The sequence below is a fragment of the Schistocerca gregaria genome, chromosome 6 (genome assembly GCF_023897955.1).
Source record: "Schistocerca gregaria isolate iqSchGreg1 chromosome 6, iqSchGreg1.2, whole genome shotgun sequence".
NCBI classification, from domain to species: domain Eukaryota; kingdom Metazoa; phylum Arthropoda; class Insecta; order Orthoptera; family Acrididae; genus Schistocerca; species Schistocerca gregaria.
The window spans coordinates 131,902,034-131,917,893 of record NC_064925.1 but is presented as its reverse complement, the minus strand read 5'-3'; the positions used below and the strand labels follow the sequence as shown (position 1 = coordinate 131,917,893).

The 15,860-nt window shown below is 45.0% G+C and overlaps 1 protein-coding gene across 1 annotated transcript in view; it reads left to right on the top strand.

Moving 5' to 3' along the window:
• Positions 1-15,113, top strand: part of LOC126278770 (uncharacterized) — a 306,735-nt gene extending 291,622 nt beyond the window's left edge. The window contains exons 5-6 of the mRNA XM_049979046.1: positions 6,649-6,828; positions 15,006-15,113. Of these exons, the coding sequence (XP_049835003.1) occupies positions 6,649-6,828; positions 15,006-15,113 (288 nt within the window). The remainder of the gene's footprint in view (positions 1-6,648; positions 6,829-15,005) is intronic.
• The last annotated feature ends 747 nt before the right edge of the window (positions 15,114-15,860 follow it).

Here is a 15,860-nt window from a genome sequence, read left to right as displayed (position 1 = left end):
ATAAGCTTCATAGTCTTGGATTATTGAAATTAATGAACAACGCTGTAAATAACTGCAAAACTTATCAACCTGTAGATGTTAGACACACATGAAACGTCCCCTTAGAAAAATTGTGCAAGATTGTGCATAAACTGACACACAATATTTATAGCGCAACGCAATCTGACTTTCAAAAATCTCTACAAAAAAATGGCCCTGACTAACAATAACCTATACCTTTCACAAATCACTTACCTCACAAAAAATCTTCGTTACTCGAACTACTGCAATACAGCGAGCACCACTACTGCCAGCTAAATAAAAGATTCAAACTACAGAACGCACTAACTACTGATAGGCACAGTTAGCAAATGAAAGATTTTAATAGAGAACAAACAATGTATTTACCTTAATAGTCATAATATATATATATCAGTTCATAACATCCTCGATCGTTTACAACAAAGCGGAAACAATCATTCATCCCGTCATCCTGGGCTTTTTTCGTTATACTTTGAAAGCTTCAATAATAACGTGTATGCCGGCCGGAGTGGCCGTGCGGTTCTGGAGGCTACAGTCTGCAGCCGAGCTGCCGCTACGGTCGCAGGTTTGAATCCAGCCTCGGGCATAGATGTGTGTGGTGTCCTTAGGTTAGTTAGGTTTAATTAGTTCTAAGTTCTAGGCTACTGATGACCTCAGACGTTAAGTCGCATAGTGCTCAGAGCCATTTGAACCATCTAAATAACGTGTATGCGCTCCGTGAGAGTTTATCTCTGCCTATCACCTAAGCGGCACGCTCCGTGTATGTCTACTAGGTCATCCTGTTGTATCCGTTCCCATTCTTCAAATAGACCCCTTGAGAGTAATTGCAGAGTCTATGGTGCAACAGGATGACCAGGAACACCTCTGCGAAGCATGTCCCACATATACAAGATGAAGTTTAGGTCGGGACTCACCGCAGACGATTTCATTACTTCAGTGACCAGGCCTCCCAAGACACCCCTGCTGACGCCCGCCACGTAGGCCCTTGCATTAGAAGTAAGTTAGTGGCACCAATATATGCAGAAGCCATCACATAGCCCAAGAACACCTGTCAGATGTACTGCATGGCGGTAAGACGGCCGCGGACAACGGCAAGATCCGTATAGCTGCCAGCACTGAAGCCTTCCCACAACAACTTGGAAATCTGCCGATTTTCTGGACAACATTTGGCAAGTATCGCTGACCACGATGGGCCTCCGCACACGAACAGGGCCATCACCATGCATCAGAGGACATCCGGAACTCTTCTGCAAATGACACGTTTCACCAGTGGCGAAGTTGCCAGAACAGAGGGCGAGCTGCAAGTTATTTTCATGTCAAGCGGGTACTCCAGCAGGGTGTCTGGGACGTAAAGTACTTTCTCGTCACCTTTTCATTAAGGTCTGATATGACACAGTGGCTCCAGCAGCTCTCCTGAGATCGTCTCGCAATGCTCTGGTGGTATCGAAACAAAGATGCAATGCAGAGATGGCCAGATATCGGTCTTCAATTATGGTTGTAATGCTTCGGCGACTTTGTTGCACTCGCCTTGTGTACTAACCTGTCTGCCTGTAGTGTGTCTACAATCTATGGATGACAGCTGGACAGCCGGCCGTTGTGACAAAGCGGTTCTAGGCGCTTCAGTCTGGAACCGCGTGACCGCCACTGTCGTAGGTTCGAATCCTGCCTCGCGCATGGCTGTGTGTGATGTCCTTAGGCTAGTTAAGTTTAAGTAGTTCTAAGTTCTAGGGGACTGATGACCTCAGATGTTAAGTCCTATAGTGCTCAGGGCCATTTGAACCATTTGACAGCTGGACAGACATTGGCATCTGCAGCAACACGAGGAAAAGTCCATTCTCTTTGGATCAAACAGACTACCCTAGCAACTTATGCTACGTTAAGATGTCGCATTGCATGTGCTAGTTTGAATAAAGCGTCCACAAATGAGAACAGCCGTCTGTGTACCTCACTAGAAAACACTGCGTCACCCACTCTGAGCGGCTACTGACTCTATAATGCGTAACTCAGCCAGTAGATGGCGAATAATTTTAAATGTTGCATACATTGAAAGCGAAGGTCTCAAGCCATAAAATAAGACTACAGGTACAACATGTATCAAAGTAGATTTAGCATACCTGACATTGATGCACGTGTGCAAAATGGTTCAAATGGCTCTGAGCACTATGGGACTTAACATCTGAGGTCATCAGTTTCCTAGAACTTAGAACTACTTAAACCTAACTAACCTAAGGACATCACACACATCCATGCCCGAGGCAGGATTCGAACCTGCGATCGTAGCGGTCGCGCGGTTCCGAACTGAAGCGCCTAGAACCGCTCGGCCACCGCTGCCTGCATACTCGTGTTCCCCGAATTCTTTCGAACAGTATATAAAGCCTAGGCTCTCAAAACACTACGCTCTGTACTAACTGTGCAGCAAAGATAAACATTCTTAAATCAAGATACTTGTGTCACTTGTGTTTACAATATTGCTAAGTTGCCTTTTTTGCGTATGCCCACATTCTACAGAAACTATACATGGGTCGAAATTTTGTTACATTTTTGTACTGGTAGTATCGCTCTGTGGCGTGCGAATCCGTGGATTTTGGTTCACCATACAAATGATCCGCCTTTTTGTCTCAGTCGTCAGCCTCTATGTTCAGGACTCAGGATCGATTTCCGATACTGCTCTGGATTTTCCCTTGCTGGGAGGACTGGAATGAGGTGCACTCAGCTTCGTGATGCCGTTTCGGGAGCTACGTGACTGAGAAGTGGTGGTAGACCACAAACGGGAGAGCGGTTGTTGACCCCACGCACGTCCATCCTCCATCCAAATGACGCCATCGGCAGTGGATGACATGGCGGTCGGTCCGTCCCAGTGGTTCGTCTGAGCTATGCGTAAATTACCTATCAGATAACAGAAAGTGAAGCTGTTCGCTGATGATAGTGTTGTGCGAGAAGTCGCAACTCTCGAAAATTGTAGTGAAATGCAGGAAGACGTGCAAGAAATCGTCGATAGGTTCAGGGGTTGACAATTGACGCTCAACGTAAACAAAACGTTTTGTGCACAATTGAGAGGCGAGACCCGTCATTGAAATGGTTACATGATTGCCGAACACACCCTGGACGCTGTCACGTTCATTAAGGGGTAGTCCTCTATGAACGCAAGAAAAATAGATTTTTCAGGTAAAATGTAAAGTAATACAAAGTCTGATTATATACTTTTATTACTTACGCTCTCTGCAACCGCTGCACCACGTGGAAGGACCCCTTGCAGCCAACATCCCTCTTCGGCGGGAATTCCCGAAGCCCTCCTAAAGGACATGTACCAAAATAATATTGAATGAGTGATCAGCATACAAAGGATAATTGAAAAATTTTAACTTCTAACAAAATGGCGACATGTTGACAAAATGTCACGATTTTGGCCCGAAAACAGACTTTTAAGGATATCACCGATAGCCTACATAAGTTGACAAGGAAATCATTTTAGAATGCAGACATCAAACTCCGATCACAGTCGTATGTACTGTTCTGAAGTTATGTTTTCCGCCAATCTGAAAAATACGGTTTCCCAAAACACGCGTTTAAAGTTTTTTTGTAGTTATGTTAAACATATCTCTAGCCAACAATCCCTGGACCATAGAGCAATCCCTCCGGATTGAAAAGGAAGTCCTTCTCCATCTTCTCCGCGGCCATAATGGTCCTGCGGGCCTCTTTGGCAGTTTGCCATCCGCTCGATACGCTTCTCTTTCGCTTTGGTAGGAAAGTTGTAAGAGGCTGATGCTATCTCATGTTCGAGTACTTTCGTAGTTTTCATAATTCCCGTTGAGCAGTCGTTGAAATTACATCCTGCCACATTGGCCGCGATGTCGCCTTTTCCCGCTGTGAATAGTTTTCGGAGAAACTTTTCTCAAAACGTCCTGTAACTCGATAACAGAGTTTCTGGAAAACTTGGGATGAACACTACAATAAAGTAGACATCCCAGAGGACATTTTAAGCAAAACAAAACTCGATTTTTTGAAATTTTCAAACATGAGTACCCTATCAGATTATGGTCTTAATGTGTACGGAACGACATACGAGAGACAGATGCCAGACTGAACATTCGGAATTAGGGTTGTCTGGTTTTCTATCGGGACTTCTATGAGCCTCATGACTTTAAAATTATAATTAACAAACGCAGTTCCAAAATATTAATATACAGTATGTATTATAAATAACAGCGAAAACAGTCCCGTCGGAGGTTCGAATTCTGCCTCGGCCATGGGTGTATGTGATGTCCTTAGGTTAGTTAGGTTTAAGCAGTTCTAAGTTCTAGGGGACTGATGACCTCAGAAGTTAAGTCCCTTAGTGCTCAGAGCCATTTGAACCATTTTTTGAAGTGGGGATTTTTCCGGACGACCATTTCACGAGTGTATCGTGAATATCAAGAATTCGGTAAAACATCAAGTCTCCGATATCGATGCGGCCGGAAAAAGTCCCTGCAAGAACGGGACCAACGACGACTGAAGAGAATGGTTCATCGTGACAAAAGTGCAACACTTCCGCAAATTGCTGCAGGTTTCAGTGCTGGGCCATCAAAAAGTGTCAACGTGCGAGATATTCAATGAAACATCATCGATATGGGCTTTGGAGCCGAAGGCCTGCTTGTGTACCCTTGATGACTGCACGACTCAGAGCTTTGCGTCTCACCTGGGTCCGTCAGCACCGACTGTCGATGGCTAGAAACGTGTTGCCTGGCCGCACGAGCTTCGTTTCAAATTGTATCGAGCGGGTGAACCTGTACGGGTATGGAGACAATCTCATGTTTCCATGTATTCTGCATGTCAGTAGCGGAATGTTCGAGCTGGTGGAGGCTCCGTAAAGGTGTGGGGCGTGTGCAGTTTGAGTGATATCTAACCCTAATAAGTCTAGATACGACTCTAAGAGGTGACACGTATGTAAGCATCCTGCCTGATCACCTGCATCCATTCATGCCCATTGCGCATTCCGACGGACTTGGATAACTCCAGCAGGACAATGCGACACCCCACATGTCCAGAATTGCTACAGAGTGGTTCCAGGAACACTCTCCTAAATTTAAACACTTCTTCTGGTCACCAAATTCACCAGACATGAACATTATTGAGCATATCTGGGATGCTTTCCAACATGCTGTTCGGAACAGATCACCAGCCCCCCCCCCCCCCCCAGTAGTCCTATGGACATATTGACAGTCCTGCACGATTCATGGCGTCAGTTCCCTCCAGCAGTACTTCAGACAATAGTCGAGTGCATGGCACGTCGATTTGCGGCAAGTCTGCTTGCTCGTGGGGGGCCTACGCGATATTGGGCAGATGTACCACTTTCTTTGGCTCTTCAGTGTATTTGCGTCGTTGTTTGTAGATACAGAGACTGAACAGTAGAAGAGAAAGACTGCATTCTTGTATAACTCTCGTCTTAATGCGACACTTCTCCATTCTTATACGTATTGTATTCCATATGTTGTTATTGTTGTTGTGGACTTCAGTCCTGAGACTGGTTTGATGCAGCTCCATGCCACTCTATCCTGTGCAAGCTTCTTCATCTCCCAGTACCTACTGCAGCCTACATCCTTCTGCATCTGCTTAGTGTATTCATCTCTTGGTCTCCCTCTACGATTTTGACCCTCCACGCTGCCCTCCAGCACTAAATTGGTGATCCCTTGACGCCTCAGAACATGTCCTACCAACCGATCCCTTCTTCTAGTCAAGTTGTGCCACAAATTTCTCTTCTCTCCAATTCTATTCAGTACCCCCTCATTAGTTATGTGATCTACCCATCTAATTTTCAGTATTCTTCTGTAGCACCCCATTTCGAAAGCTTCTATTCTCTTCTTGTCTAAACTATTTATCGTCCATGTTTCACTTCCATACATGGCTACACTCCACAGAAATACTTTCAGAAACGACTTCCTGACATTTAAATCTATACTCGATGTTAACAAATTACTCTTCTTCAGAAACGCTTTCCTTGCCATTGCCAGTCTACATTTTATATCCTCTCTACTTGGACCATCATCAGTTATTTTGCTCTCCAAATAGTAAAACGCCTTCACTACTTTAAGTGTCTCATTTTCTAATCTAATTCCCTCAGCATCACGCAACTTAATTCGACTACATTCCACTATCCTTGTTTTGCTTTTATTGATGTTCATCGTATATCCTCCTTTCGAGTCACTGTCCATTCCTCTTTCAACTGCTCTTCCAAGTCCTTTGCTGCCTCTGACAGAACTATAATGTCATCGGCGAACCTTAAAGTTTTTATTGCTTCTCCATATAACTTACTCAAATTTTTCTGAGTATTTTACACCATTTTACATTTTCGAACGCTTTCCCAAGTCGACAAAGCTTATTAAGACGTCGGAAGTACCTCTCCAGCGTCTCTGTCTTTCCGAATGCCAAACTGATGGTCATCTTACAGTTTCTCAATTTTCGTTTCTTCTGTTAGAGCCTGTCTTAACTGAGGTGTGTAGTAAAGTAAAGTAAAGTAAAGTAGTGACTCCGCGAACCATAAAGGCGACACTGGCAAACCTTGATCGCAGCTGTCCAGTGCCGGAAAGTCGAAGCGGAATCGCTGCGCTCTGCTCGAGAGTCGCGAGTAGTGCACAGGTCGGCTCTACGCAGAGGACCCCGGGTCGACTCCGCGCTGGGGCAGGCAGAGGTGCGAGTGGCGGCGGCGGCGTGGGTGTGTGGGAACGCGTCGCCCCCGACGTGGGGCGTGCGGCAAGTGCAGACAGCGAACGGCGAGAGGCGGGGGTGGCGGAGGCGGGCGCGCTCGCCGGCGGTCGATACGGCGCGGAGCAGGCTCGCGGGTCGCACGCACCTCCACACGCACACACGCACACGCACGCGCCACGCCTCGCGCAGCCGCTCGATGCGGGCGAGACTAACGGCCGGCAGACGGCGCTCGCGCAGCGGACTACTCACGTGTCTGCCCCGCGCCTCGGCTCACCGGGTCACTGGCCCACCGACACAGCGCTGGCCACCCACCCGGCCAGTGCGTCTGGCAGCCGCGCACATTCACACACACATACAGTAAGAACGCGATAATCCGGCACTCGACAGTCCGGCAGACCCGATAGTCCGGCACGCATCAAAAATTTTCCTCCATTCTTAGTACCGCGCTTCATCAGACGGGCCCATTCTGGCAGTGTTCACCAAATTTACCCCTAGCGGGAGCTGATCGATCCAGCGCAAAGAATTTTAAAAAGAATAAATTACTACGAGTGTAGCCATGTATGGAAGTGAAACATGGACGATAAATAGTTTGGACAAGAATAGAATAGAAGCTTTCGAAATGTGGACCTACAGAAGAATGCTGAAGATTAGATGGGCAGATCACATAACTAATGAGGAGGTATTGAATAGAAATGGCGAGAAGAGGAGCTTGTGGCACAACTTGACTACAAGAAGGGATCGGTTGGTAGGGCATGTTCTGAGGCGTCAAGGGATCACCAATTTAGTACTGGAGGGCAGCGTGGAGGGTAAAAATCGTAGAGGGAGACCAAGAGATGAATACACTAAGCAGATTCAGAAGGATGTAGGTTGCAGTAGGTACTGGGAGATGAAGAAGCTTGCACTGGATAGGGTAGCATGCAGAGCTTCATCAAACCAGTCTCTGGACTGACGACCACAACAATAACAACAACAAATTACTTACAAGGGAATCTCCCCGTCGCACCCCACTCATATTTAGTGGTAAGGTGGCCCACTGGATAGCCCGTGAAAAATTGAACACAGATGAAACATGAAAACAGGAAGAAGATCTGCTGAACTCTGAAAAAAAGCAAAATAGAAACAGTGAACGGTCAAAACCAAGAAACGCAATAAAGAGCAGCCTGACATGGCAACGTCGTTTTCGGTACGTGATTATGGTGTAGGACTTCCAAACGGGCGAGCCGTGTTCGAAGCTCCCTTGTGCCGTTTATTTATTTTTTTCCCCACAATTGTTCTCTTTCCGTACTCTTTGGAGTTTTCGCACAATACATTGGTTATAGAACACGAGTCATGTGGTGAAGCTACGTTTCCGTCGCAAATAAATGTGATGAATAATGACTGCAGTTGAGATACTACACTGCTGCCCATTAAAATTATTACACCAAGAAGAAATGCAGATGATAAACGGGTATTCATTCGACAAATATACTATACTAGAACTGACATGTGATTACATTTTCACGCAATTTGGGTGCATAGATCCTAAGAAATCAGTACCCAGAATAACCACCTCTGGCCATAATAACGGCCTTGATACGCCTGGGCATTGAGCCAAACAGAGCTTGGATGGCGTGTACAGGTACAGCTGCCCATGCAGCTTCAATACGATACCACTGTTCATCGAGAGTAGTGAGTGGCGTATTGTGACGAGCCAGTTGCTGGGCCACCATTGAGCAGACGTTTTGAATTGGTGAGAGATCTGGAGAATGTGCTAGCCAGGGCAGCAGTAGTACATTTTCTGTATCCAGAAACGCCCGTACAGGACCTGGAACATGCGGTCGTGCATTATCCTGCTGAAATGTAGGGTTCGCAGAATACACTAAGCAGATTCAGAAGGATGTAGGTTGCAGTAGGTACTGAAAGATGAAGAAGCTTGCACAGGATAGAGAAGCATGGAGAGCTGCATCAAACCAGTCTCAGGACTGAAGACCACAACAACAACAACAATGTGACTTGTAAGTACTACATCTTTTCGAGTCAGTACACACTTTAATTTTATTAATGTACTATATAACTAACATGTTTTAGTACAGTTAGTCTAATTCTGAAGACGATGCTCATAGTAGCGTGGAAACCAAGTCAATTTTGACTTACTATTTGTGACCGAGGGCTTATTTGTTCCAATATAGAAATTTTTCAGTTGTTTCCAGAGTTGAATATTTTCCAAAGTTTTACATGTTCAAATATGATTCATGCATGAATAGAACCATAAATTCACCGAGTTTGCATTTTTCCCGCTAGTTGACGTTACGAGGGCACCGTCTTGACAAAATGGCGACAAAGCCAGAAAAAACTTTTTGGGTGTTGCAATATGCGACATGTTCAACTATTATAACAGTGGAGCGTGCATTCAGAAGCGGTTACGGAAGAGAACAGCCATGTATAAGCATCAGTATGTTTTTGCAAACAGGAAATCAGCTCCAAAGTGGAAGGTTTATTAGAACGCCTCTACCATGGTTTCAATGTTTACATAAACGTCTTCTTCAGAAGGAAATATGGACAACGTGATTTGAGAATTTTCAACAAGTTCATATCAAAATAAGTTTGCATCACCTCGGTCCCGAGAGTTCCGGAACCTGAACTGAAAATTGGAATAGAGATCAACATAAACATCATTACCGCCCTTTTTATTGCTCAAGAAAACTCACACATTGCATGTTATACCACCATGCAGTGAGACGTTCAGAGGTGGTGTTCCAGATTAACGTACACACCGGTACCTCTAATACCAGTAGCACGTCCTCTTGCACTGATGCACGCCTGTATTCGTCGTGGCATACTATCCACAAGCTCATCAAGGCAATGTTGGTCCAGATTGTTCCACTCCTCAACGGCTATTCGGCGTTGATCCCTCAGAACGGTTGGTAGGTCACGTCGTCCATAAGCAGCCCTTTTCAATCTATCCCAGGCATGTTCAATGGGGTTCATGCCTGGAGAACATGCTGGCCGCTCTAGTCGAGCGATGTCGTTATCCTGAAGGAAGTCATTCACAAGATGTGCACGATGGGGGCGCGAATTGTAATCCATGAAGACGAATGTCGCACCAATATACTGTCGAAATGGTTGCACTATCGATCGGAGGATGGCATTCACGTATTGTACAGAAGTTACGGCGCCACCCCAAAACACCAGGGAACCTCCACCTTGCTGCACTCTCTGGACAGTGTGTTTAGGGTGTTCAGCCTGACCGGGTTGCCTCCAAACACGTCTCCGACGTTTGTCTGGTTGAAGGGAAATGCGACACCGGTGAAGAGAACATGATGCAAATCCTGAGCGATCCGTTAGGCATGTTGGTGGGCCCATCTGTACCGTGCTGCATGGTACCTTGGTTGCAAAGATGGACCTCGCCATGGAGGTCGGGAGTGAAGTTGCGCTGTACGAAAAGCATTATTCAATATGGTGGCGTTGCTGTCAGGGTTCCTCCGAGCCATAATCCGTAGGTGGAGGTCATCCACTGCAGTAGTAGCCTTTGGTCGGCCTGAGCGAGGCATGTCATCGACAGTTCCTGTGTCTCTGTATCTCCTCCATTTTGCGTCACAATACAGGATCACTTGAGGTTGAACATTTGGCCTCCAAGCTGATATTCAGCAACGAATCAAACTTCCATTTATCTGGAAAGGTTAATTGTCACGAAATGAGAGTTGGGAGGGGGGGGGCACTGAAAATCCTTACCAAATTGTGCCACATGAAGAGATACGCGGAAGATTAATGTTTTCTGTGCAATATCACAGGCGAAGCTGTTTGTGCTATTTTCCTTCTGTGAGAAGACTTCAGGTACCTCTTAATTAAACATGCTGCATCTTCCAGCATGATGGGACTCCCGCTCATTGGAGCATCGATGTTCAACACTGCCTAAACAACGAAATTCGGCATCAGTAGATTGAGCATAGCGGTGAGGAGCATGTGGCTCTGTTCCCTTTGCCTCTCAGATTGCGTAACACCTCATGACTTTTTCCTTTAGAAGGACATTAAAGACCGTGTTTACGTACTCCCCACTACCAAGAACACTGGAACGGCTCAGAGAATGCATCAACGCTGCTGTGATGACTATTGTCAGGCTGTCGCTACGTAAGGTATGAAACGAATCGCACTACCAGTTGGGCGTGTGTCTTATGACCAGTGGGGTACTCTTAGAATATTTGTAGAGTGCAAAATGTAGACTTGATGAATCTACAATTCATGCAGCAATCCCATTTTTACAGGTAATACTTTGGAAAATTTACAGCTTTGAAAATTAATGGTTCAAATGGTTCAAATGGCTCTGAGCACTATGGGACTCAACTCCTGTGGTCATCAGTCCCCTAGAACTTAGAACTAATTAAACCTAACTAACCTAAGGACATCACACACATCCATGCCCGAGGCAGGATTCGAACCTGCGACCGTAGCAGTCGCACGGTTCCGGACTGCGCGCCTAGAACCGCGAGACCACCGCGGCCGGCTGAAAATTAATGGATCATATATAGTAGCAATGGATTTAATGTATCGGCTAAATTAAAAATATTCCATGGCAGACTGAAACCGTGTGGCCAGCGGGACATGGCTCGTGGGTTCGAAACTGAGAAAAGCTGCGAGGCACGACCTGCGCAGAGTGTGTTCGCCAAACTTTATTGTCCGCAGCTCGTGGCCTAGTGGCTAGCATTGCTGCCTCTGAATCACGGGGTCCCGAGTTCGATTCCCGGGCGGGTTGAGGATTTTCTGTGCTCAGGGACTGGGTGTTTGTGTTTTTCATCATCATCATCATCATCATCATCATTCGTCACAGTTGCTACATTGGATTGAGTTAAACATTGGACTGTGTAAAAAATTGGGACTTTGTACGGGTGCTGATGACCGCGCAGTTGAGCGCCCCACAAATCAAACATCATCATAATCACCAAACTTTACTGGATACACAGTGGTGTCGGAAGGAGTGCATTAGCTCTTTATCGCTGCTGATGCTTACAGTCGCCTATTTGTAAATGTGCTACTGAAGCGGTAATCATAGAGAACACAGCAAAGGATCGCTTTCTGCGAGCTTCCATTGGTTCAACTGAAAGAGGTGATAGGTGATACTAACACGTTTTTATTAGGTCGCTTCCTTGTATGTCTGTCTGTTCGGTACAAAATTTTGCATTTGATTTTAAACTATTTCCCCGATGAGTTAGGGACTTTAAATTTTAAACATACCTCAGAATTAGATGACAATGCAACAGTGTGGGGGAAGAACCACCTACCTGCAATAGAAGAGGGGTGAGCGGGTGGTGGAGGGGGGGGGGGGTGAGGGGCGGATGACAAAGAATCATAACGCAGGCACCGCCTGCCGAATTGGAGCTCCTGCAGAATGGATGCGCTTTGCAGGTTGCGTCACGGCTCCTACAGCGCAGTGTGCATACATTACTTGCTGCAGAAAGAGTCTGAGCCAACTAACTCGTTTTGTACGTGCACCTCTGTAACGCCTGAAGCAATTTCCACCAAACTGGGCGGACATATCAGCTGCAACTTGGGAAAAAATGACCGTGGCGGTAAGAACGCCTAGCACTCCTAGGATCGACTGTGGAGGTGAAAGGGTTAATATAATATCATAACTCAGGGGCGTCTGGAGATCTGGTTCTTCACTCATTTCACGTTTTTAGTAACTCGCTCTCTTGTCTGTCTGCTCGGTACAAATTTTCCAGTTGATTTTACACTAACTTTCCGGTGGTCTAGAGACTTAAAAGTTTCAACGTACCTCAGAACTGAATGACAATAGAGTAATAACACGCTTTTTTGTGGTATAGGGTACTTCGTGCACCACTGCCATTTCACTCTTCTCCTGTTGCAGTCGTCAATAGCTCACGGGTAGAGCGGTTGTACGTAAGCCTCCGTGTGACCTCTGATCTCTCTAATTTTTACCTCGTTCAATATATTGGTTGACTCAGCTGAAGAGAAATTCAAATAAAACTAACATTTATCAGGTGTCTTTGCTGTAATCTCGGTAATATGTTTTAAATCGGTTGAAAATGTCACACACACAAGACTAAAATGCAGAAAACAATTATTTAAATAACAATAGATTTTTAATATAACGCCTTTTTATATTGGTCTAAAAAGCATAAAATAATTTCTCCTCGCTCCATACAGATTGCTAACACCATTTCGGTAGTTCTGAAAATTTGTTAGTATGAATTTTTAATAGATATGAAAATATTTGTAACTAAAAAAGTGGTTCATATGCAATACGTAACTCATGCATGAATAATTCACCTCCTACTATCTTTTTCACGCGCTCCACGTTATTCCTTATAAATCGTACAAGTGTTTCCACAGCTTTTAAAAAATTCACTATTAAAAATTTTCAAAACTCTCTGTATGGCGTTGGCAGTATGCGTGGGGCTACGAGAAATGGTGTCATCATAAAAATTTATTTTTATTTAAATAATGAGGCCCAAAGAAACTGGTGTAGGGCCCCCGTGAAAACGCAGAGGTGCCGCAGCACGACGTGACATTGACTCAACTAATGTCTGAAGTGATGCTGAAGGGAACTGACACCATGAATCCCGCAGGACTGACCACAAATCCGTAAGAGTACGAGAGGCTGGGGATCTCTTTAGAACATCACGTGGAATGCATCCAAAATATGCTCAATAATGTTCATGTCTGGTTAGTTTGGTGGCCCAAGTCCCTCGGAATGCACAGTGGACATGAATGGATGCAGGTGATCACACAGGAAGCTTACGTACGTATCACCCGTCAGAGTTGTATCTAGACGTATCAGGGGTCCCATATAAACCCAACTGCACACCAATATAGAAACTCCACAAGCTTGAACAGTGCAATGTGCATGTATTCATGAGGTTGTCTCCATACCCGTACACGTCCATTCGCTCGATATAATTTGAAACGAGAGTAGTCCAACTCACTTTAATTCGCGGAAATAAGATCATTGTCTTCTTAACCAGAAACATATGATTCCTAAAAAAGTCGCAAAATCGCTTCAAAATATCTTTTGTCGCGTTTATGATTAATGAGAAAAATCATGTCACTGTAAATACGTAATATCTAATATCCTGCAGATTTCAACAGACTTGATCATTACGGAGCAAGACTTTACCCAAACATAAAAACTGACGACTAAAGGACATGGAGTCTCACAAAGAACGGTGTAATGTGTTAGGATTGTCTTAACTTCAGGAGCTGTAGCTCCGAGTGCTGTCTTTGATTCGGACGATTTTAATAAACAATTGTTATAGAAGACAATGTTAGAATACTATAATAGAGGATAGTATTCTGTTGCCAGCAACGTTCGTGTCCAACTACAACACAAACTTCAGCATGAGGGCTCAAAAAACGCCCGTTATCCGCCCTCTAAAAAACATCGGGTTTAAATTCAGGAAATGTAACAATAGACAAATTCCGTGTGCAGCGATGAGATATTGTCTCTCCAATAGGGACAGCTTTGCGCATTGTGCATTTATAGTATACGGAGGACAAAAGGCCAGTGTTTTATCTGAACTTGGGTTTCGCAAAATCATACAAGCAAAAACAGAAGCCTGAAAGTACCTAGACATAGGCTCTTCTTCTGTATAGTGTAATTGGTGTTTAGCGTGACGGATGCGGATATTCTGTTAAAGTTCATATATAATCTCTTCTGTAGTTACTGAATTTTCCAGATCTATTAAGGCGAGCCGTTGGAACCAGAATCCTGGAGGCGGACAGGACTTTCTCGCTGCGTTGGGTCACGTATTTACACTCTCGTAAATAAATCGCGTTCGTAATTGATATGATACGGTAATGAAGTCTCAGATGGTACCAAAATTAATTTTATACTTTTCTTAATAGTTTTCTCGCTGGAAATTTCTACAGCGTCAAACAGAACGCAAATTAATCAGCGACGAAGATTTTCAATACACAGGTGACGGTATTTTACTTTTTATCCCTGAATGGTTTTACGTTTTCTCCGTAAAATATGTATCTTCCGCATTTATAAATTTTGATAATGTTTCTACGTTTTCTGACTGCGACTATGTGTTTCTGACTTTCCCCTAAGACTGAGTAAAAAAACAAATTTCTTTAAAACCTCTTTTTACTTTCTTCGCAAAAAAGAGTTTTCTTTTGTAAAGTACTTCATCATATTCTTGATTAAAAGTAAAGATTTCTGATATTTTTTGGAAATTTTTCCTAATATTTGAAATTATTACCAATTGGTATTAATGCAGGTGTCAGAGATGATCTGCCTTCTTTCGTGACGACTACTGTAGCGCTTTTGATCCACCAGTCGTGAATGATCTCTGTGACTCGCTCAGGTTGAAGGAATAGTACAAAATCCAGCAGAGCTCCGATTCTGCAGTGCTGGCCGTGGTGGTGCGGTGCTGCAAGGTGGCGACGCCAAATGGGGCGCGCGCGACGTCTGAGCTCTTCCGGGCCCTACAGCGCGCTGAGAGGGAGGGGGAATGGCACGAAGGGTGGGAGACGCGGACTCGTGTGTAGTCCGTGGCAAGCGAGCGGCTGCAACCCTCGAGGCGAACTGTTTCGTTGCGAGAAATTCTGCAACACTTTGGGCGCTGATAAGGTACATAGCTTACTTTCCCCACAGTAAAAAGTCACTTCGAACTCCACCTCTGACGAAACTGTCATATTTCGAAGAGCATAAATGCTAAGAAAACCATCAGAACGGATGAACCACCAGCTAGATACAGCTACACTGCATTAGTAATGATAAAATACACTCCTGGAAATTGAAATAAGAACACCGTGAATTCATTGTCCCAGGAAGGGGAAACTTTATTGACACATTCCTGGGGTCAGATACATCACACGATCACACTGACAGAACCACAGGCACATAGACACAGGTAACAGAGCATGCACAATGTCGGCACTAGTACAGTGTATATCCACCTTTCGCAGCAATGCAGGCTGCTATTCTCCCATGGAGACGATCGTAGAGATGCTGGATGTAGTCCTGTGGAACGGCTTGCCATGCCATTTCCACCTGGCGCCTCAGTTGGACCAGCGTTCGTGCTGGACGTGCACACCGCGTGAGACGACGCTTCATCCAGTCACAAACATGCTCAATGAGGGACGGATCCGGAGATCTTGCTGGCCAGGGTAGTTGACTTACACATTCTAGAGCACGTTGGGTGGCACGGGATACATGC